Source organism: Ptychodera flava, chromosome 12 (genome assembly GCF_041260155.1).
Source record: "Ptychodera flava strain L36383 chromosome 12, AS_Pfla_20210202, whole genome shotgun sequence".
NCBI classification, from domain to species: Eukaryota; Metazoa; Hemichordata; class Enteropneusta; family Ptychoderidae; genus Ptychodera; species Ptychodera flava.
In genome coordinates, this window is record NC_091939.1 from 18,443,344 (window position 1) to 18,468,774 (window position 25,431).

General features: G+C 37.8%; 1 protein-coding gene across 1 annotated transcript; it reads left to right on the top strand.

The window, feature by feature from the left end:
- The first annotated feature begins 1,160 nt into the window (after nucleotides 1-1,160).
- Nucleotides 1,161-13,037, top strand: LOC139145266 (sulfotransferase 1B1-like). Its single transcript, XM_070716309.1, has 7 exons — nucleotides 1,161-1,488; nucleotides 5,103-5,332; nucleotides 5,715-5,841; nucleotides 10,386-10,480; nucleotides 11,375-11,564; nucleotides 12,031-12,151; nucleotides 12,722-13,037. Exons 1-6 carry the CDS (start codon nucleotides 1,311-1,313, stop codon nucleotides 12,138-12,140), a joined length of 930 nt encoding a protein of 309 aa, XP_070572410.1. The 5' UTR covers nucleotides 1,161-1,310; the 3' UTR covers nucleotides 12,141-12,151; nucleotides 12,722-13,037.
- Nucleotides 13,038-25,431: the final 12,394 nt, after the last annotated feature.

The window sequence follows — 25,431 nt, forward strand, 5'->3', positions numbered from 1 at the left end:
TTCCAAAATTTGTTATATTTCAAAATATGTACTTTAGATACAAAAAAGTCACGACATATTTGTTCTATTGTTCTGAAAACCCGATGTTGCAATGTTCACAGTCATGAAGGTCGATTTTATAACGGAAAAGTTGTAAAAAAAAGTGGGACACTCTAAATAGTATATGCATTCTGTTTTCTAACAGAATTTTCTTCTTCTTATTTAGGCAAGTGGTCAGTTGGACAAGAGTGTCTTACTCTGAAGAACAGAATCAAAATATTTTAGGATGATGAAGGCTACAGAAGCACAAGTTTATGTCAATTTGAAACTGAAAACAAGTGATTACATGTAAAACTGGTCTAAAGTCTGCTGCCAAATGATATGAAACCTATTCTTTTGAAAATGGGGTGACCGAAGGGTCCATGCAAAATTAAACATACGGAATAAGAGCTAACTTACGATGCATCCTTGTTTTCACTTCTTAGGGACTGGTCAGTTTCTTCAGCCTGGGGGGGCCGCCGGTGGATTCATGGGGGGTCACCCTGTTTTTGACTTTGGTGATAGGGGGGGTCACCATGTTTTTGAAATGCCCAATAGAAGGGTCAGTGTGTAATTTTGAATTTTGACACAGGCTCATCATTGCCTAAAATGCTAGTGTCAGCCACAAATTTCATCATTCAGTTGTATTTTTCGGCGCGCACTTCGGGCGCGTAACTTTAATAATCAGTCATATTTTTCAGCACGCCACACTTTAACATATCAAGCATACATACATCAGAGATATCTGTATGTTCAATATTTTTTAGCGTCGCGCCCGGGGGGGGGGGTCACCCTGTTTTCGAAATTTGGAATAGGGGGGGGGTCACCCTGTTTTCCAAATTTGGAATAGGGGGGGTCAGCCACGTTTTGACGTCGGCAAAAAATAATCCACACCCCCCCCCCCAGGCCGAAGAAACTGACCAGTCCCTTATGTGCCTGCAATCTGTTCATCTTTCTAACAAGCTGGAGCTAATTTTGTTTTCTACAGGCAACTTCTAGGGCTCTTGTTTTTCCAATATCGTCCTACGGGGTATCAAACGGTTCCTCTCAGTGTTTGCGTTTTCTATCGGCGTCAATGCAAGTTTGGCATGCTGGTTACTTTCGACACGATCCATGCAAACAGTTAAGTAAGTCGTCGTCACGTGATTTTTGGGTTAACTGAGGTCAAACGCGCAGGAGAATTCTCAGTTCACTTCAGGCTGGTGTTCCGATTTGGCAGTGCATTTTTCAAATACATATATGCTCACCTGTATCGACTATTGCACTGCAAAATCCAGTACCGTTGTAAAACCATGTCGAAAACAGAAGAACTTTACAGAAATCGTGTGCCGAGAACACGGCATGATGTTCATGTGTATCAACGAACTGGACACACTATGCCTTGGTTTGTACCAGCAACCATTCTCGATGCCCTTCAAAGTTTTGAAGTAAGGCCTAGCGATGTCTTCCTAATCACGTACCCAAAGTCAGGTAAGGCTGCAGTTTTAACCATTTACCAAATTTGAGGAATTGTGGGATTGATACAAATATAGGAAGGGAACCATAGACCATGTCTGCTGACTTTTATGCCTTTGCTTACATCCACACAATTGAGCATCGTGACCTGTGTTGGAAAGGTGCCATGTTTGATCATCACCTCAGCTTTCTTTCGACCAGTATTGAGCAACACATCAGCTCTTGTCAAAACGCTATACACGGTTTTGTTGGTATAAACTACATATAAACTAGACTATGGCGCGGCATGGCCTCGCCTCCATTGGTTTGACCTTTCACCTTTGCCCTCTTTTCATGCGAAGTAGATAATTAAACAATGCTACTGGGAACAAGGCAGCTAGTAAAACACTACCTTTGCTAACGAGGAAGCGAGAGAGTGAACACAACAGTAAGGATGTTCGCCCTCAGGTCTATTGACAGCATTCAACAACATCGAGTGTAATAACCAAGTGATCCAGCGACTCCACACATGGATCATGATTTCCTTGTTTGCGGTTTGTGTGTTCTACATAGTCACCGCCAAGTATAGTTAAAAGCCGCCAAACACAGTCCATGTAACCGACAATGAGATGCAAATGATATGCGGTAAAGGTCTCCTCGACTAACTTTCAGCTGGTTGCTCACTTTCTACTATTTTTATAATATTTTATACAAAGGCACAGACTTATTCTACCTTCAACTTCATTTCTCCAGAATCAAGAACATTCCCCAGGCAAGCATACCAAAACTTTGAAATTTTCTCTGTCGTCCATGAATCTTTAGCTTTTACTTTGTTACGACCTTGTTTATTCCAAAATATGCACTCTCTATACCCCGTCTCCTCAAGATGCTGATGTCTGAGTTGTGGCGTGGTGTACTAGTTTCTGATGATTGTTCACCGCTAGTCGTCAAACGTTTGAGGTTCATCGTAAAACTCTGGTAACAGTCACGATGGTAGAAATGCTCATCGAGCTCGTTTTGTATGAGATCAAAAGGACCTGAGATGTTTCCATCCTTTTCTTACAGGTTCTTCTCCTCTGTGCCTCAATCATATCATCTAAACTGGACCCATAAAAATATTATGTGTTAGTAAATCTGAAAAGAACGATGTCGCGAACATGTAGATTAATCATGATATGACTTACCATTTGTTTGTTATTTTTACATTCATATTTCCAAAACCCTTCTGATCTACAGCTTCATTTTGTACTAAATTCTACAAGCGCGTGATAAGCCATCATATGAGAATGTCATTTTTTCTTTGATATTAATTACGGGGTGAACCGATACATTGGGGCGGGGCTCGGAAGATTGCCTATGAAACATTTTTCCCCGGCTTCACCTGGAATTACTTGTTTCAACTGTGTGAATTCTGGCATCTTTATGTTCACTTCCCCTCTCAAAATAATGTCTGTGTGCACGCTGAAATGCCAATATATGCTTTTCTTCATATGAAAAAACTGGATAAGGAAAGAAATGTAAACCAGCACACACTCTACATGGAACTCTAGGGAAACAGCATCTGCTTCACAATGCTGGAAAGTTGGAGAGAAAATAGAAGCATCCCTTAGGCCTACTGCATTATTTTTTTTATAATTGAAAAACGCTTTTATTCGTCTCTCAATATTCCTAAGTTTAACACTTTGGAATTAATTTCTGATGTTTTCTGACTTTAAACTCTACATACCTTTCAGAAGTCAAGTCTATTTGGAAAAGAAAGAAAAACAACAACGAACCAAAAAAAAATACAACAAAAATACTACATTCACAAAAGTATTTCACAGAAAGTACTGTATCACCTGTTTTATGTATTCACTCTTCTTTTTCAAAGGTAGCTATATTTATAAATATATTCATCTCATTAAACTATCAAAATCTAACATATAACCATAACCAAATGTTTCCAAAGTATTTTAAAGTTTGCTTTCCAAACCATATTTGTAATTTCATTTACTTTTTGCCAGAAACGCATCGTAGTGACACACTCAAACAGCAAATGCTCACAACTGTCTTTTTATGACATGCTTCGCACTCAAAATGGTCTACTATTTTCAATTTCCACAATTTATACCTTTGCAGTAACTTATCATGTAACTATAGATAAATAACTTTAGCAATTAAATATTTATATACATCACCTTCAGCTTAAAATGCCGTATCTTTTACCACGTATATGTCTCTCCACAAGACCATCCCCAAATTCTACAAGCATATGGTTTTTCTGATTTTGCCTCGGCAAAATTTTGCAGAAATCTTTACAACAGCAATGTAATGTATTACTACATTTGCCATCATCAAATCTCATCAACATGTCTATTCTTTGTCTTTTTACACGTATCTTTCTCTGTACTTTTTCCATCACCGCATACCAAGACTTTAGAATAGCCACTATCTCAACACTTTTAGTTGTGAAAAACCACTTTCTTTTACATTTCAAAATCTCAAATAAAGCCAAGGTATTAATGACATGAAATGCACAGAAGTCATATCATAACCAAAAGGTGCGCTGAAAATGAAAGACGTTATGAAAATAAGGCGCCCAAAGGGCTCGCCGATATTATAAAAATGGCGGGCATGCTGTACATTAAAGATATAATAAAATCGGACGAAAATTTCAATTAAAGACCTTACTGGATTTTTTTTAAAAAGTCAACCTCTCTAAATGTTTTTCTTTCTTGAAATCTTCAAAGCTCCCCAGCCCCAGGATATCAAATGGTCCACCGCTAAAGGGACCGAATAGACTAATAGGGTTGAGCAACCATGACTTACATACCATGAGGATCACAGAAATATAAAAATTCATGAAATGAGGATATCTAGAACAAATTGAATTTGTATCAAAAACATGCACTTAAAAAAAATACAAATTATGAATAACGGTACATTGATGCTAGATGTATCATTATGACGAGGGAGGCATAGGAAATTTGCAAATACCCTTTATCGAAATTATTTTATAAAAAGATAGGTACAAAACACATTATTGAAAAACACACAGTGACTACGTGGACGCATTTAAAGTCTACTTTTTAATGTGTATCTCTTTTTCCTTCAACACAAACCACTTAAATTCTCACTCAACAAATATTCAACAGAGGCCACCAACGTGCACTGAGCTTCATGAGACTCCAAATCAATAAACTGATCCACTAGTCTTTCTCCAATCGATCAATCAGTCCATGCACGTTGTTGAAATGAATTTCCGGCGACAGTAGAAGAAACTGCTCACAGGTTTCGAAAGGTAGCGCCAAAGAGATATACAAGGCTGCAGCTACGTCTCGCCATTGCATATCTGGCCACAAAACTGCCAACAGAAACAAATGCAAACAACAAAATTAAGACTGATGTGAAGAGTCGCTTTCCCCTAATTACATTATCTGTTTCTCTTACGTATAAGTTCTAGGAAGGATGTTAAAAGTTGTGTCCACGAAAATTTAGTTTGTGTCCTCGAAATGAGAGATTTCGATGAATATAGGCCATCATACAACCAAATAACCTAAAATAAGGAAATTAGCCAGTTTAGGTATGCCGGAATTTCGGTGGATCATCCAGTGTAAAATCATTTCCCCAACTTAAATCTCCATGCTATTGTCTTTGGTTATGGGTTATAGGAACAAGGTGGACAAGAAAGATCATCACATTAGTAATGAATGACGCCAACGAGGAGCTGATTGATACCGATATTCCCTTTAGTATGAGGTCAGGATATCCTGAATTTCATATAAATGAAGACGATGAACCATGGTACAAGAAGTTAGAACAGACAAATGGTCGAAGGTTCATCCCAACACACCTGATACCATCTCTCTTACCTCCACAAGTGTTCGAAAAACCAGTAAAGGTATACATTTTGAATCAATTTTCCCATCCGTGCAGACATCGTTAATCGTCTTAAATATTTTACAACAGCTAATATGCAATAACTTGATAACTGGATCAGTGGTCCTTGGCGAACATTTTACGCATGTTATGAACATGTGGTCTGGTAAATTGCTTATTTGCAAATTTTCAGTGAACACGGTGTATCCACATTGCCAATGCATTGCAACATTTTACCTCTTTCAATATCAAACATTCATTTCATAGTGTGGGAGGTCTATGCCAAATCCTTTGCCTTCTATCCTCCGAATAAGTTTAGCTTCTACCGTTACTGACTAAGATTAATGTCAGCATATTTATGGAGACGTTTAAATGAAACCCTTAAATGTCTTTATCTATTCAAGGTGGTATACATTGCCCGAAATCCTAAAGACGCGGCTGTCTCCTACTACCATCATTACATGACTAGCCCTCAGCAAATACCATACAAATGGGAAGACTATCTGTCGGTGTTTCTCAGTAAAAACATGGGTAAGCAATCACTTTTATTTTTTCAAAATGTTAAATTACAATGTAGTTACCTTCGATTGTTTACAATTATTACCACAGTTGTGTTTGTTATGGCTAAGCTCTTGTAAGCTTATCTGAGTTTGACATGCATTGTCATTTTGAAATGGATCTCGCTGGGATAAAAGGTCGCAGTGACTTCTTTAATGGGCTATGTTACATTCTATATCCTGGAGGAGGGGCTTTGAATATGGAGAGGGTTGCTCCACTTTGAATGTTTCTTTTAACTTGTACAATGCAGCTTCTGTAAATGTCTACACAACAAAGAATTTAAAATTCATTGGTTCCAATGGTTTATGTTTTACATGGGCTTAATGTCAGGAATGTGGATGCGGCTTCTCGTGCAACTATCTAAAGTTGTATCCCTTAACATGATTTGAAAGGCAAAACCAATCATCTTATAATATTACGACATTCAAGTAGGTCTTTTTAATGACAAATACCATAGACCTTATCTAGCTTTGTCTAATGAAATTGCGAATATTGCTCTAAAATTTGCATGAAATTTAAAATGAAGCGTCATGGAAATATTCAATATTTGGCATGCGAAACCCCTGATGAATAAGAAATGTACCTGAATAGTGAGTATTCCAACATGTTTTAGTGAGTAAGGATATGACATCAAATCGATTCCAGCAATCATTATCATTCAAGGCAAATAAATTACCAGGTCCAATAAACAGTAAAAACAAACACACAAAGAAACATAAGATCACTGACAAAATCGGTAGTACAATCTTGAACCACTATATAAGTGGTGGTACCAGGTGTCCGGAATGGGTAAGCGTACCCTGCTAGCATGCTACACCCGTCAAGATTGAGTAAGGAAGAGACACTGTAGGAGAAGCACAATAAAGAAATTAAAACTAGTAAAAATATCAAATTGAAAACCTGGCACATGTAAAAAAGTGGCGAAGTATGAGATACAATATGATCAAGGTCTACTGGGAAAATATGCAATCAATATTTGAAAATGGGGCAGCCGAAGGTTGCGTTGAAAATTGAAAAGTAATGACAGTGCTTGCAATCATTTCTATTTTTACTATCACCTCTGGCTGGATTTTTCTCAAAGGCAACTTTTTAAAATCTTCCCGTCCCCCAATCTTCAAAGCCCAAGAATATCAAATGATCCATTCCATTAGGGGCCGTAGGTAATTAAAAATGCGCATGGTAAACGCAAGTTCTGTGCTGGGTAGGGGGTTGTATTTCGATTACCGTGCGCAAAAATCGCACTAAACGTATTACATCTAACATTCCACTACACGTTTTTGTGCATCGCAAAATATGATTATTTGGCGTGTACCAGGCCAGTGCAGAACTGGCGCTACACCAGCAATCCTTTGACATACATGTGGCTCAGCGCACGAGTTAAATAACGTAACAATGATTTTGGATATACTGTTTCAATTCACACCATTCTGTTGATTGCGTCATTGCCGAGTTGGCGCTGAACAAAGATTGATTTTAGAAAGGGTATGCCGGGGATGGAGTGGAATTGGAATTGGTAGCGTATGCGTGATTTCATAGCGACATCAATTACCGATTGTAGATATGCTTATACAGAATGAGGCTTGGTTGGATTTTCGCACTTCCAAACTTTCGTTTAGGGTTGGGGTGGGGGAGGGGGTTGAGGCCAAACGCACTCAGTTGCGTTTACCGTGTGTACGTTTTGATTATCCACGACCCCTAAAGGACCACTATGCGTCATCTCCGTGTATATATTTCTTACAAAAACCGATGTTTTGTGAGATGCAAACTGTGCACAATCACTTGAACTATATGCCTCAATGAATAAACTACTTAGGCCTAAATACCACATTAGTGTTGACTATAAAATGGATAACCGAGAAACAAGGATAGCTTTTCCACACATTTTGCTTGTAAGCTGTAATTCTTTAATCCTTTCTTCCCCGTGCCCTTGTATCATGTTCCAGTCGTGTTGTTGAAAACGATGAATATAGGCCTACTGAAGTTTAGTAGTGAAAGAGTTCAATATGGGGTATCTTACATCACGGTCAAAAGAAAAATTGTTTCTCATTCTCGCGCGCGTAGGTGTAGATAAGCTGCGTCAGCCTTTTGTACGCTTACTCAAAAAGAATTAGCGTTAAGCTTGGCAGAAAACGCCACTGGCTATATGATCACATGCAATCACTGTACAGTTTGGAAAAGCGAACCTGTCGTTGTCAATTTACCTGGAGTCAATATTTCAAATCCATGCAAATATTGCTTTTTTTTAATATGTCCATGTCCGTAGTTTCAACGTGTGTTACGAGAAACAACAATAAATAACATAAATAATTAGAGGTTATTACCCAATATCGACTGTTGCTGTGTCGTATCAGCATGAGTGTCATTTGTGCTGCGTTAGACACGAGACGAAGTCGAGTGTCTGACGCAGTCGTCCGTCGGACGCAGTCGTCCGTATCTCAATGAAACCCAAAGAAAGACACCGGGATACAAAAATCGTAATATAGAAGGAATATTTTAAAGTGTGATATGCTATTACAACTGTGACCGATCAAAAACTGTGCTCAGCTTTAAATCTATCCTGATTTCGATCGTCGTAAGGCACGGAGCTCGCGCGGAGAGGACGCCATTTTGTTAGTTTATTCTTAGGGAGCGATCAGTTTTTACGGGCTGGGGGGGGGGGCCGACAAAATCTTGTCACCGTTGTTCAAAAAAATATAGACCCCCCTGCATTTTTTGTGAAAAAAAGATGACCCCCCCTTTGTCAGACGAAAAAAATTGATGACCCCCCCCCTGAAAAATAAAAAAAAAACCCATATGTCAAATTTACCCGCATGGTTTGGATTTGAACTCCGGTACGCGGCGCACTTTATTCGATGCCAGTGCACAAACTTCTCAGCCACATCCATTGAAACATCTGTTAATTAGGACGACTGTAAGGCAATTTTTAACTTCATTTCCATAGACAACTCATGTCCATGGACATTGTATAAAGTAAACTTTATTAGAGTAGTTCGCCAAAGGCAGCCCTCCGGTTAAGAGGGTCATGGGCCATTACATAAAGTCAACTTTAATCTAGTGGGCCACCAAAGGTGGCACGCCGGTAAAGAGGGTCGATCATGGCTATTGCATAAAGTAGACTTTACTGGACAGGGCCGCTGAAGGCGCGCGGCCATTACCATTATTCAGTGCGTGATCCCAGGGGTCCCTCAAAAATGTTTCTAATACAAGCCGCGGCTTCAATTGGGAATTTTACGGTAAGATTGCCGTGGGGTATTACATAAAGTCAATTTATTGTAGTGGGCCGCCACAGGCGGCCCGCCGGTAAACAGGGTCAATCATGGCCATTGCATGAAGTAAACCTAATTGGAGTGGGCCACCAATGGCGTCTGCCCGTTAAGAGGGTCATGGGTAATACATAATGTATATTTATTGTAGTGGGCCGCCGAAGGCGGCCCGCCAGTAAAGAGGGTTGATCAGGCCATGGCATAAAGTAAACTTTATTGTTGGTATTATGTTTTTGAAAATGTGGTGACCCCCCCTTTCCTACCAGTGAAAAAGCGATGACCCCCCCTTTGCGGATTCCAAAATTATGATGACCCCCCCCCCCTGGATTTTGCCGGGCCCCCCGGCCGTAAAAACTGGACGGTACCTTAGAGTTGCCATGTCTACAGTCGTCGCGTGCGCGACATCGCTGTCACGCCACGCGCTCGCTACCTGTTCGGGGGAGACCGTGTACAGAAACCTCCCGCGTGTCAATAGCCAACTTTTATCTATTGACAGGCGCCTGTCAATAGCCGGATTCTGTCTATTGACAGGCGCCACGGCCTAAAATAATACAATTCTTCTCCTTTCTAACATTGGAAAGGTTACTAAACATGGACAAGAAGTTCATCACATCCGTAAGCATAACCTCTCTGTGATTGAGCGATCGTTAAAACCACCTTTCTCCCATTACATTTTCGTATTTACCAGACTCCATTTTGAAATAAGCAGTGTAGTCTGAATAGAACTCGCTGTCATGCATAAGTAGCAATATTTGCATAAATCAAATTAATTATTCATAAGTGGAAGAGTAGATCGCAGGTAGGGTAGGTCGCAGATCACCGGCGCCGAGCGAACGGCAGTATGTTTGCTAGAACTTGACCAAAAAAATACCATGGGAAAACATTTCAAGACTCAACATGATATTTCCGTATTTATGCAACCAGAAATTACCCGTGTTCCTCGAAGCCCTTCAAGTTTTTACGTCGGCGACATCGCTTCGCAGGCGGGGAGCGGCAGCCATTTTGTTGTTTACGTTGTTTACCAACAAATTGCTAATGTAGTTCGGGAAAACTCTAAAACTGATGACGTTCATCGTGCACATCTCGACGTTTACCGTGAAATATCACGGCTGATATTTTACGGTGAACGTCACTAGGATGTAGCAATATGGGCATGGGTATATGATAAAAACATGTTATCATTTGTGTGGTACGCAGGGTAAGAAACATATCGTACCTAGCCTGATAACATTTTCATTTTTCAACTAACAAAAGCGTATGGTGGCGACTGGGGCAGCCATGTAATTCCATGGTGGGAGAGACGCAATAACCCTAATGTACTTTTCATGAAGTATGAAGATATGGTGAAGGTGAGTAGCAATAATCAGATTTCCGGACACCAACAATTAAAAAGTATCGTGTAGTGAATTATCGGAAGGATACTTGGGAATTAACTCAAGTTTACTTTCTGGTCCACATTTTGTAATAAGTTACGTTCTCCTACTTTTGTTTGGCAAGACCACCTAAATAACAACACGGCAAATGGTTTCACGTATCTAAACACGCCTGTTAGGTGAACAAGTCTACGCGCTTAGACTATTAGCGTTTATTGCCCACTTGTTTACCGAAAACATAAAAAAAACATAAAATAAACATATCCTGCTCCAAGCTTTTATTTAAATATCAACTGTCTCCATTCATCGTAAATGAGTATTACTGCTGCGAGATTTGTTGAAGAAATAAGTTAGGTGTGCACCTTGGGAATACTTTTTTCTGAAGCTCAACTGTTTACACTAGTAGTAGCAGTAAACACGATTGGAACTAATTTGGGATAATTGGATAGTGAAGTAATGTCTGTTTCATCTGCAAATGTAAGCGCATCTGCTTTACTTTTTATGTTATACACACCTAATTTTGTTGAATTCAGCCATAGCAAATCTAACATTATTGAGAAATTTGAAAAATATGAAGATCCAATTATCCCAAATTAGTTCCAATCGTGGTAGTAGTAGTAGTAGTAGTAGTAGTAGTAGTAGTAGTAGTGGGGGTGGTGGTGGTGGTGCTGTTGTTGTTGTTTCATAATAATCATTGTCATTGTTGATGTTTCACAAACACAACATTATTCTTCGACTCAGATCTTGAGTACAAGAACGAGCTGGTAGTAGTATTGTATTTTGACCACCCTTTCTAAAGTAGAATGACAAGATAGAGAATACAACACTGTATGATGGTGACTTATTAATCAATGTCTCTTTGAATTTCAGGATCTGAGAAAATGTGTCAGGGAAATAGCAGCATTCCTAGAACAGGATCATCTCTCGGATGAGCAAATTGACAAGATAGTGAAACTTTGTTCCTTTGAATATATGAAGAATAATCCTGAAGATAGAGGCGACCGTTTCCTTATCGATTATTGGAAAGTTGATCCCTCCAAAAGCCCCTTTGTCAGAAAAGGTAATTATTAAATTCTTCAACGCTTTCTTCTCAAAAGAGAATACAGTAGACGACTAACTACTTTCTACAGAGCATACACATTCAGTACTATGCAACGTTAGTATAATCTGTAGAAAGTAAGCCATTATGTAAGTAACTAAAGATAAGAATCCATGTTTGCGCTGTCTTCGCAATATTGCATCATGCAGCATTAAAGGAAGCATAAACTTGCTATCGCCGTACATTCATTTATAAAAGATTATAAATTTGAAGGTCTTTGAAAATGTCGGGTAAAGTGTTGTGCTCAACAAGTAAGTGTAGTCTGGCTGCTCAAATTAAATTTGTTGAAAAAGTGACAGAAGCATTGCAGTCCAGCGATATTTTACATGGGCGGGTAGAACATTTATCTGAATAATTTCGCAGAATAAGAACGAAAAAAAATTATTGGTCAGTTACTCTTATTTCTGACGTTTCTCCATGTACCCAGGTAAAGTTGGCGGCTGGAAGGAGTATTTTACCGTAGCACAGAATGAAGAGTTTGATCAAGTTTACAAGAAGTGGATTGGAGAGAGTGGACTTGAAATGGAGTTTGAATGACCACTTTTTAGGTAATAATGATTTTCTGTTTAATGATGACATTTTTATTTGAAAAGGCGAAAATGTTGATGAAAGTTAAGTAAATTAAATTAAGTAAATTAAATAATTTTTTTGTGTCTGTTATTTCCCTGCGTCAGCCCATCCCCTACAGGCTGTAGAAACGGAAATGCTCGTGGAAATTGTTAAAGCCCAAGTAGTACTGATTGTAGTCACACAGCGATTGCACAAATTGATGTTCATGAAGTCAGAAATATTAAAGCAACTTTCGAGTTTTATTAGCCGCGTACTAGTTTAACAGATGATCACACCCGACAAAATCCGATATATGCGACAGATGTCACGCCAGCAGAAAGACATTGCTGGAAAGACAATGTTATTAATATATATATATATATATATATATATATATATATATATATATATATATATATATATATATATATATATATATATATATATATATATATATATATATATATATATATATATATATATCTTTATGTTTGTTTATTTGTTTATTTATTTCTGTACGCAATTAGTGTAAGAACAGTCTTCTGATTCGATTCCTGTTTTACACACAGGCTAATTCAGTTGGTAGCGGGAAGGAGTATTTCAATGAAAAACAGAACAATGTTTTGATCAAGTTTACAAACGATTGATCGGATGGCGGACTTGAAATTGAGTTTTAACTAAAGTGGTTCACTTCAAGTTCAAGATGTGAAAGATTAGAGGCAACAAAACCCTGGACAAGTTTTCACAAAATATAGTTAACCAAATCATACAAGTTTATACTTCTGTTTTTGTGAAAATTTTATTTGGAATATGCAATAGAAGTTGAAGTTAGCGATGTATGTTCTTTAAAAGATAAATAAAGAGCTAAGATATCTTTATAATAAAGCTGTGAAGTTCTGGAATCGGAAACGCACGAGGCTGAACCACGTGGCCGGTAAAGATTTCACGATCGATATCTACAAGTTGGATGGAGATTTAAAGACACATTTAAAAGCGAGATAGTTACGACTGTTAAGGATAACACAGGATGCCATAACGAAACATCCATCAGGGTCGGAAATCGTAAGTATAGATCTCAAAGTCCTTGCAAGTAGGAGGCTAAGATACTTCAGTGAACTGAATGGAAATGTATGGAAACGATAGATTACATCAAAAATATTCTTTATAACTATTCTATTTCATCTACCCTTTATCTCTTGATGGTTCCCTCAAATAGAGTTTACTGAAATGTCGATATCAGAGTTTAATACTAATTGCTGTCTAAACTCCATGGCTTTCAATGAATTGTCTCTCATTAGACAGGGAATTCTGTTAGAAAGAGTTCCAACGACCAGAGTGAGATATGTCATCTCAGCCAATTTTGGGATGACATTGTTTAGGTCTCTTCAATACCAAAAAAAAATTGCAGTTCCTTTTTTTCTGTGTACAAAACACCTATGACATCAGGAACCTCTCTTGGATGTATCGCTCCCCATTGACAAATACATTTTGAATCAATCCGCATGAAATACTGTTTCAAACGGGTTTATACTGATAAGAGTTTATTCTCACATTTTAACTGCTCCACAGCTCATCTTACAAGACTTGGAGACTTAGAGTCCCTGCACATTAACATTTTACACTGAATTGTGGTAATAGTGATCTATCTATCTATCTATCTATCTATCTATCTATCCGTCTGTCTGTCCGCCTGTCTGTCTATCTATTTATCTATCTATCTATCTGTCGTCTGTCTGTCTGGCTGTCTGTCTTGCTGTCATGCAACATTTATATCAACCCACCAAAAACTAATCAGTTCTTGCCATTGTCAAACAAAAATGTATGTACCAGATTTGATTCTGATCCCATAAGCTGTTCTTGCGATATCGCGCCAACAGACAGATACAAAGACGCACAGATCGTTGCGACAATAGCTCACGTGTGTGAACACATGAGCTAAAAATCAATATGCACTGCTACAAATCGAACAGAATTGTGGGTAATTTATAGCACTGTGCCTTCTATCGATCAATCCTCCATCCATCTATTCATCCACATACATATATACACATAGGGTACCGCTTTGATATCAAATGACTAAAGTGGCAACTTTTCGTCTTTTTTCATGGTAAAACATTGAAGAATCTTCCACGTTTGTTAGATAATTTGAAGTGAGGGGCAGTGTTTACATCACAGTTTTCCGTGTTTTCAAACAGCAAGTTGTCGGTTGAACGGAATATCTCACTCGGAAGAATTGAATTTAAAAAAAGTCAGTATGATCAAGTCTACAAAAGATTGATGTGAGAAAGTAGACTTGAAGTGCATTTTAAACGAAAGGGACATGAACGAAAAGGACATTCTTGTAATAGAGTAAGGGAGCGAAATTGTAGCCGAAACACAAAAAGAAAACAAGTTAATGTTAAACTGAAAACAACTGGGTACACATACAACAGAATGAAAGTGGGAGTTTTAATATTCATGTAAAACGAGCCTTAGGTCTGCTGCCAAATGCTGTGTAATCCAATATTTTGAAAATGGGGGATAGAAGGGCGCACCGAAAATTAAAAAAATAATGACGGAGCTAACTTGCTATGCATCATTATTCACTTCTTGTGTGCCTGCAATATTTTCGTATTTCGTACAAGCTGCATCTTCATATTGTTTTCGATAGGTAAGTTCTTGGACTCTTGTTTTTCCAATATTGTTCGAAGCCCCCTACGGGATTAACACTCCTCCCTCAGTTTTGTGTTATCAGGGTCAATGGATGTTTTATATGCCGGCACGGTCGTCCATGCAAATGAGTTGAGAGGTCGTGGTCACGTGATTTTTGGGTTAACTGAGGTCAAACGCGCTGGAATGTATTACACCCGGTGTTCCGGGTGTTTGGCAGTGCATTTTACCAGTACATATCTGCTCACCTGTATTGACTTTTACATGGAAAAGCCAGTACCGTTGTAAAACCATGTCGAAAACAGAAGAACTTTACAGAAATCGTGTGCCGAGAACACGGCATGATACTCATGTGTATCAACGAACTGGACACACTATGCCTTGGTTTGTACCAGCAACCATTCTCGATGCCCTTCAAAGTTTTGAAGTAAGGCCTAGCGATGTCTTCCTAATCACGTACCCCAAGTCCGGTAAGGCTGCAGTTTTAACCATTTACCAAATTTAGGGAATTGTGGACTTGATAAAAATATTGGAAGGAAATCATAGACCACGCTAGCTGAATATGCCTTTGCTTACATCCAATGATCCATACGATTAGAGGAAAACCATTTGAGTTTGTTGGGTTTTTTTTGGGGGGGGGGCTGGAAAAAATGGGTATGGCGGCAATGCCCCCCACCCCCGCCACTGTGGCAGCAAATTTTTCCCTATCGTCTGTCCTGCATCATTTTTTCCACATGTGGAAGCAATGCAATTTTTTTCCCCGTGATTAGGGGTGGACCATTTGATATCCTGGGGGGGGGGGCTTGGAAGATTGGTGGAGAGCCATTATTTTTTTTCCCACGTGCTTCACCATGAATTATTTTTTTTCTACAGGGCATATGCTGGCAACTTTTTTTTTCACTTTCCTTCTTCGAGATATATTTTTTTTTTACCAAGTTTCGGTGCAATGTTTGTTTGCTTGGTTTTTCACACCCAGTAACAAGATGCCGTTCAAGAAACTACATAAAGATATGTAAATACATGTACATTTTTGATTCACTTTACAAAAACATATTTGTAAAATCATGTACTTTTATGGCATTTACTTGTCAGTGTTGTCCTTACATTGAAAGTAGCTGGGTAATTTAAGAAAGTAGACGGGTGGACTGCGAGGGAGCGAAGCGACTGAGCTGCGAGTGAGCGTAGCGAACGAGGGGGGGAGAGCGCGAGAGGGGGGTGTCCCCCCTCTCGCAAGGCGAAAAATGAAATTTTGGAGTGGAAATGGTTTTCTCTGGTGGCATCTGAGGTGACATTTAAAGACTGAAACAGTACTTTTGTTGTGTGTCTTAGACGTGGCTCACATACAACAAAACAAACAAACATGATTTTGTTTTGTTTGTATTATTTATGACACACTTATGGTTTTATTTGCAGTGAAGATGTAACATTTAATCTTAAATCACCCGCTGTCTGCTCATTTCATTGCCCATTTCCCATTCTTCATTACCACATAGTAGTTTCCCCTAAACCATCAAACTCATTTTTGTTAAGAAAAACATTGGTAAGATAATTCACTATAACAGTGTTCGCATTTACAAATAAAACATGCGTATATAGAAAACTCATAACAATGAAAAAATGTGTAGAGAGTCGATCCAATGCGTAATAATATTAAGCATTGGATTGAGTCTCTACGCATTTTTTCATTGTTATGAGTTTTCTATACGCAAACGATAATAGTAAAATGTTTGCAGGCTGTCTCTCTTCTTGTGGTATTTTGACAAAATCCATACATTCAGATTTACACATTTCTGGAAAACACTGGTGAGCAATTTCAATTTCAGCATACTTCCTCTAATCAGAAGGTCATGTATACTGTACAATTGTTCATATTCAGTTATTGTTCCTCAAGCTTGAAATGGTTTATGCTTTATAAAACTCCAGAGCTGCTGCTTGATTTTTATTGATGCTGCAGTGTGCATCGAACAATTGCCAAGATTTTTTTTTCCGAGTCGCAATGGTCCATAATTGTTTTTCCATCAGCCACTTAAAGCCAGATTTTTTTTTTCGAGCAACTCCACCCGGCATCTTTTTTTTCCCCAAATCTTCCAAGCCCCCCCAGGATATCAAATGGTCCACCCCTTACCAGCTTTTTTATATGCGGTTCTCGAATCAATTACTTGTCACTGGTTAACAACTGCATATTTAAAAAATAACAAGTAGTATTCTATGTGAGCACAGGAGAGATGACATTAAATTAGAGGATGTAGATTGCTTAAAACAAAGGATCTCTCTGATGAATTCGTTACTGAAATTAAATAGTAAAAAAACTGGTAAAAACTACCAGACCATCTTGTGGAGATAAACAATCTAATGTCCCTGTGATGTGAGTAGAACGAGTCACACTTTACAATCCATGCGTCTCTTATTTCAATTTTATGTAAGAGATAACATCCATGGCCAGAAGTCTGAATTTTCATTTTAGACATTTTTACATTTTAGTCGTGCATGTTCGACATATTAGATTGGAGCTAACGTGCCTAAAGTGCCTATCGTGTAGGCCTGTATAATTTAGGGTCTGACTACAGCTCGAACTCTTAAATGTAAAATGTGCAAACCTATCGTGCAATATGCCGACCTAACGTGTACGGACCTAACGTGTCTAAAATGTCTAACGTGTATGTCATTTTAGGTTCAAACCATAAGTCATTTTCCATCATGCAAATCGGGCAGACCTATTATGTAACATGCCCACCTAAAGTGTCAGCTCCGTACACGATAGGTCGGCATATTACACGATAGGTGTGCACGATTGGCATGATAGAATTAGACTTAGGCCTATGGTGAGAACCTACAAAATGACATACACGCTAGACATTAGACACTTTAGGTCCGCACACGTTAGGTCGGCACGTAAAAAGATAGGTGTGCACGATTTGCATGACACTGATGATAGACTTTGACATATCGTGTATAAAATGTATATAGTGTATATATCGGTTTACGATTTGAAGTCAAATTCAATCATGCAAATAGTGTAAACCTATTGTGTAAACGTGAACGGACCTAACGAGTCTAAAATGCCATTTTAAGTTCTCAATGTAAGTCAAATTCTATCATGCCAATCGTGCAGACCTATTATGTTACATACCCACCTAATGCATTGTTAGATCAATTGGCATAATAGAATTCGATTCCTGTTGATAACCTCAAACGGCATACACCTTAGACATTTTAGACACTTAAGGTTCGAAAACATTAATGTTGCACGATAGGTTTGCATGATTAGCATGATAGAATTGAAAAGTAATGACAGTGCTTGCAATCATTTCTATTTTTGCTATCACCTCTGGCTGGATTTTTCTCAAAGGCAACTTTTTAATCTTTTCCCACCAAATCTTCAAACCCCAAGAATATCAAATGATCCATTCCATTAGGGGCCGTATATAATTAAAACACGCGCATGGTAAACGCAAGTTCTGTGTTGGGTAGGGGGTTGTATTTCGATTACCGTGCGCAAAAATCGCACTACACGTATTATATCTAACATCCCACTACACGTTTTTTTGTCTCGCAAAATATCGCACTATGATCATTATTTGGCGTGTACCAGGCCAGTTCAGAACTGGCACTACATCAGCAATCCTTTGACATACATGTGGCTCAGCGCACGAGTTAAATAACGTAACAATGATTTTGGATATACTGTTTCAATTCACACCATTCTGTTGATTGCGTCATTGCCGAGTTGGCGCTGAACAAAGATTGATTTTAGAAAGGGTATGCCGGGGATGGAGAGGAATTGGAATTAGCAGCGTATGCGTGATTTCATAGCGACATCAATTACCGATTGTAGATATGCTTATGCAGAATGAGGCTTGGTTGGATTTTCGCACTTTCAAACTTTCGTTTAAGAATGGGGGTTGGGGAGGGGGTTGAGGCCAAACGCACTCACCGTGCGTATCTTTTAATTATCCAAGGTCCCTAATGGACCACTATGCGACATCTCTATATATTTCTCACAAAAACGGATGTTTTGTGAGATGCAAACTGCACAATCATTAACTATGCCTCAATGAATAAACTACTTAAATACCACATAAGTGTTGACTATAAAAAGGATAACTGAGAAACAAAGATAGCTTTTCCACACATTTTGCTTGTAAGCTGTAATTCTCTAATCCTTTCTTCCCCATGTTCCTGTATCATGTGTATGCAGAACCAGTCGTCTTGTTGAAAACGATGAATATACTGAAGTTTAGTAGTGAAAGAGTTCAATATGGGGTATCTTACATCAAGGTCAAAAGAAAAATTGTTTCTTATTCTCGTGCGCGGAGGTATAGATAAGCTGCGTCAGCCTTTTGTACGCTTACTCAAAAAGAATTAGCGTTAAGCTTGGCAGAAAACGCCACTAGCTGTGGGATCACATGCAATCACTGTACAGTTTGGAAAAGTTTGGAACAGGAACTGTTTGGAACAGTTTCGAAACCTGTCGTTGTCAATTTCCCTCGAGTCAATATTTTAAATCCATGCAAATATTCTGCTTTTTTTTAATATGTCCATGTCCGTAGTTTCAACGTGTGTTACGAGAAACAACAATAAATAACATAAATAAAAACATGTTATCATTTGTGTGGTACGCAGGGTAAGAAACATATCGTACCTAGCCTGATAAGATTTTCATTTTTCAACAAACAAAAGCGTATGGTGGCGACTGGGGCAGCCATGTAATTCCATGGTGGGAGAGACGCAATAACCCTAATGTACTTTTCATGAAGTATGAAGATATGGTGAAGGTGAGTAGCAATAATCAGATTTCCGGACACCAACAATTAAAAAGTATCGTGTAGTCAATTATCGGAAGGATACTTGGGAATTAACTCAAGTTTACTTTCTGGTCCACATTTTGTAATAAGTTACGTTCTCCTACTTTTGTTTGGCAAGACCACCTAAATAACAACACGGCAATTGGTTTCACGTATCTAAACACGCCTGTTAGGTGAACAAGTCTACGCGCTTAGACTATTAGCGTTTATTGCCCACTTGTTTACCGAAAACATAAAAAAAAAAACATAAAATAAACATATCCTGCTCCAAGTTTTTATTTCAATATCAGCTGTCTCCATTCATCGTAAATGAGTATTACTGCTGCGAGATTTGTTGAAGAAATACTATTAAAGGTAGGTGTGCACCTTGGGAATACTTTTTCTGAAGCTCAACTGTTTACACTAGTAGTAGCAGTAAACACGATTGGAACTAATTTGGGATAATTGGATGGTGAAGTAATGTATGTTTCATCTGCAAATGTAAGCGCATCTGCTTTACTTTTTATGTTATACACTTGTTTTCATGAGTAATTTGTAATATTGTTAAATTCAGCCATAGCAAACCTAACATTATTGAGAAATTTGAAAAATATGAAGATCCAATCATCCCAAATTAGTTCCAATCGTGGTAGTAGTAGTAGTAGTAGTAGTAGTAGTAGTAGTAGTAGTAGTAGTAGTAGTAGTAGTAGTAGTAGTAGTAGTAGCAGCAGTGGTGGTGGTGGTGGTGCTGTTGTTGTTGTTGTTTCATGATAATCATTGTCATTGTTGATGTTCTCTCTGAATTTTAGGATCTGAGAAACTGTGTCAGGGAAATAGCAGCATTCCTAGAACAGGATCATCTCTCGGATGAGCACATTGACAATATAGTGAAACTTTGTTCCTTTGAATATATGAAGAATAATCCTGAAGAAAGAGGCGACTGTTTTCTTATCGATTATTGGAAAGTTGATCCCTCCAAAACGCCCCTTTGTCAGGAAAGGTAATTATTAAATTCTTCAACGCTTTCTTCTGAAAAAAGAATACAGTAGACGACAAACAACTTTTTACAGAGCACACACATCGAGTACTGCGCAACGTTAGTATAGTCTTTTGAAAGTAAACCATTATGTAAGTAACAAAAGGAAGCATAAACTTGCATAACAGGAAGCATGACCTTGCTATCGCCGTACATTCATTTATACAAGCCTTAGATTATAAATTTGAAGGTCTTTGAAAATTTTGGGTGAAGTGTTTTGCTCAACAAGTAAGTGTAGTCTGGCTGGTCAAATTAAATTCGTCGAAGGAGTGACAGAAGCATTGCAGTCCAGTGATAATTTTACATGGGCAAGTAGAACATTTATCCGAATAATTTCGCAGAATAAGAACGAAAATTATTGGTCAGTTACTCTGATTTCTGACGTTTCTCCATGTACCCAGGTAAAGTTGGCGGCTGGAAGGAGTATTTTACCGTAGCACAGAATGAAGAGTTCGATCAAGTTTACAAGAAGTGGATTGGAGACAGTGGACTTGAAATGGAGTTCGAATGACCACTTTTTAGGTAATAATGATTTTCTGTTTAATGATGACATTTTTATTTGAAGAGGCGAAGATGTTGATGAAAATAAAGTAAATTAAATTAAGTAAATTAAATAAAATTTTTGTGTCTGTTATTTCCCCGCATCAGCCCACCCCCTGCAGGCTGTAGAAACGGAAATGCTCGTGGAAATTGTTAAAGCCCAAGTAGTACTGATTGTAGTCACACAGCGATTGCACAAATTGATGTTCATGAAGTCAGAAATATCAAAGCAATTCTCGAGTTTTATAGCCACGTACTAGATTAATAGATGATCACAGCCGACAAGATCCCATATATGCGACAGATGTCACGCCGGCAGAAAGACATTGCCGGAAGAACATTGTTATTGTAATATATATATATATATATATATATATATATATATATATATATATATATATATATATATATATATATATATATATATATATATATAATATATATATCTATCTATGATTATTATTATACTTTATTAGCTTACAGGCCACCGGCCCATTGCTTGGAATATATGACAAAGAAATATTACATATCATGATTACACCAAATAAATGTATTACAATGTAAGGAAAAGAGGAAAAGAAAAGTACTGATCTTACACTTCCATAGCTTCTTTCCTTAGTTCAAATGCTTTATAAATAAACTTCCCTAAATTACAAAGAATTTTGCTATCTTTAGTAGTAAAAAGCCGTATGAGAGTTTGTTGTCTTCGATTTTCATTCGCCCAACATGGCAAAAACTTCTCTCTCAAATTTTGAAAGAGTGGACATTCGAAAAGAAAATGAAATTCGTCCTCAACAAGACCTTCATGACAAATTTCGCAGAGTCGCTCTGTGCGATCGAGACCCCTACTACGACCTGATTCAATAGCAAGCTGGTGACTGGAACATCGTATCTGTGACAATGCTTTACGGTATTTATTTACTGTGACAGCTGATATATAACTTTCAAAATTCGGACGAAACTTAATCTGACAAAGTAAATTCAATCGACTCATGCTGGACATTTCCCCCCACCATTCTTGTTGCCAGCTATCTTTCATTCTTTGTGTAAAAGTAAAAATAAAATTACGCTCGTTTCCAACACCTTGGTTGATCCATGCATGACCAAAACCATATCTGTTCAGCATTTCTCTAATATGCGTTACCCAGTTTATTTTACCTCTATCATCTTCTCTTAGTAACATCAAGTATGAATGTTTTGCAATTCGACTATCTGGCATGGTCAGAAGTTTTAACCACCATTTATACAACGAGTAAATGTAGAAATAAAGACTGGCATTCTCCCAAGCTCAGCAATCACAGCAACATTGGGAGTACTCCTTTTTACACCCAAATAACGTTTACAGTAATTATAATGAACTCTCTCTATACAGGTGTACATTTGATATCCCCAAACTTCTGAGCCATATAACAAAATTGGAAGGATCATAACATCAAATACTTTAAAATACAGGTTACAGGACAGTTCTCCAAATTTCCTAGTGAAACGGTTAACAGTAAAAATAGCCTTCTTTGCTTGGTCTGCAAGAGTTTGTGTAGCCTTATACCAAACATTACGACTCGAGAATACAATTCCTAAATATTTATAAAAAGATACAACTTCAACTTTCACTCCCTTGTAAAACCACTGTTCTATTTTCTTAAGTTTACCGCCATTTCTGAAAGCGATGATTTTTGTTTTGGAGAGATTCACAGTCATTTTACATTTATCCGCAAACAGACTAGGACATTCAAAAGTCTCTGCAAGCCTAGTACAGTATCTGCAAATAGTGTAATGTCATCTGCATACAATAAAAGAAAAACATCTTTCAATTCTTATGTTATCTGAATTCCCATATACCCTGCGTTTTCAACCATAGTCTGCAGTTCATTATAAATATAGCAAATAAAACGGACTTAGAATGCAGCCCTGTCTTACTCCCATTTTACAATCAAAGTTGTCTGTATGATGACGGCCTACTCGAACACAAGACTTTACATCCTTATACATGCTTTTAAGAATAGTTAACATTTTTCCCTGTACACCACTCTGCAAAAGTGACATGAATAGAAGCGTATGGTTGATAGTATCAAACGCTTTCGCAAAATCGACAAAAACACAATAGAATCTTCCCCTACGCCTGCTTAAGTATTTCTGTATAATAGAGTACAGGGCAAAAATGTTGTGGATAGTAGAGAAATTTTTCTTAAAACCAGTTTGACATTCAGAAAGTTTTCCTTCAATCTCACCCCATTTAGTGAGCCTTTCATTCAGAACAATAGCAAAAAGTTTACTAAAAAATGATTACTTAACAGCGTAATGCCTCTATAGTTATTCACATTATTTGTATCCCCTGCTTTGTGAAAAGGAACTATTACCCCCAACGACCAACCTTCTGGAAAGCAGCCAGAATCAAAAATTAAATTGAAAAGTTGAACGAGATATGGTAGAAGAATGTCATCAGAGACTTTGAAAAATTCAGCCAACAGACCATCTGCACCTGGGGCTTTACCAGATTTAAGTTTCTGTATAGCGTTACGAATTTCTTGTTCAGTGATGGCATTATTTAGGGTTGGGTAGTTTTCACTATCTGTATCATCAATGGTCGTGTTTTGGTTCTCGGTGTCAGTTGGGATAGAGTGGAAAAGATTTGAAAATACTCAAACCATTTGTCAGTCGGAATGTCAAGGCCCATACATTTGCTCTTCAGTTGCCTAAATCTCGCCCACATCGAATCATTAGTTTTGACATCACTCAATAATTTTTGTTTCAATTCATCTTGGTATGCCTTTTTCTTCTCTTTACATACAGATTTAAATTTGTTTCTGCTTACTTTATAATCCTGAAAATCACTTTCTCTATTCAGTATACGGAACCTACGCAAATCCTTATTTTTGGCAGACTTCAATTGTTGGCATTCCATATCAAACCAAGGTACATGAGTGCAATGCTTTATACATTGTTTAGAACTAATTTTCATGTCTTCACCAGCATGATGAAAAATTTCACAAATATACTTGACAGTATCATTAATATCTGCTCTATCAATTGCAGACCTAACAAGGTCCCATATCTCAGAGGCTCTGACCCGATTAATAAAGGCATCCTTCAGTTCTGGCTTCCACTTGAATTTGACTATCCCCTGTTTACTATTCCTATCATTTTGGGGAAAGTTCAGGAAATCAAATACATCTGATTGCAGTTCAATCTTAGAAACAATAGGTAAATGATCAGAAAAGTCTTTTCAAGTACTATAAAGGATATCACAGATGTAACAAGATCGGTTGAAATTATAGTGTAATCCACAACGCTATAACCATTATTTGTAATACATGTAAACTCGCCCGGAATATCCGGTTCTTTACGTCCATTTAAAATATGAACATCAAATGTTTTACACAGAGATAAGAGGGATTTACCATAGTTTGATACAACCTTATCTTTTGATTTACGAGGTAGCGTCAGTGTATCAGAATTGTATAAATCTAGTGGCAGGTAATCAACAGAGTCATCTAGTATAAAATCATTTTCTGATGACGTCCTCGCATTAAAGTCTCCAGTTAAAATTATATTTACGTCTGGATAATCTTTCAAAATATCCGCTGTACAGTCTTCTAAGAGTACAATGCCGTTTTGCTCAGGTAGCACCTTGTATGTTGTGGAGTACTCAGATGGGATATAAACGCAGAAATAAATTACATCTTTAGCGGGTTTGAAGTGACAGAAATCATTATGAAAAAGTAAAACAATAACATCTTGGCATTGACAATGCAATTGAGTAACACCCTGTGCAATTCATTACGAATGTAAACAGCAACTCCGCCTGAGTTACGTCCACGTTTACAACGTTTCGGTCTGGGCATATTGAAACCTGTATAACCAGCTATATTTGGAAACTCTTCGATTCCGAGCCAAGTTTCAAGAAATCCCAGAATGTCATAACTTGAAATAAAAGATTGAAAATCATTGGCATGTAATTTGTTTTTGAGACCTCTGACATTCAGTGAAAGTATGTTTAATACACCTAGAGAGTTATTATTATGCATATGTATCATACCTTGCGCCAATTTTGGGCCTTGGCCTGACCTCTATCTAGGCCTCCCAACAGGTTTGATATCGTCATTCAATGCGTCGTAGGTATATGTTTTGCCTTCAATAACAATCTTATCATAGGATAATCTACATCGTTTATTTTGCTCGCGTGCTTGTCTTAAAAACTTGGATAGATTCTTTCTGATGTTGCGGACTCTTGTTGTAAAGTCTTCGGCGATACGATACTGAGTATTAGTGT

Bases quoted from the DNA above. Each gene is read 5' to 3' on its own strand.
- LOC139145266 (XM_070716309.1), top strand. From the start codon at position 1,311: ATGTCGAAAACAGAAGAACTTTACAGAAATCGTGTGCCGAGAACACGG. The intron at 5,333-5,714 runs GTATACATTTTG...TATCTATTCAAG, and splicing joins TGTTCGAAAAACCAGTAAAG to GTGGTATACATTGCCCGAAA. The intron at 5,842-10,385 runs GTAAGCAATCAC...AACTAACAAAAG, and splicing joins GTTTCTCAGTAAAAACATGG to CGTATGGTGGCGACTGGGGC.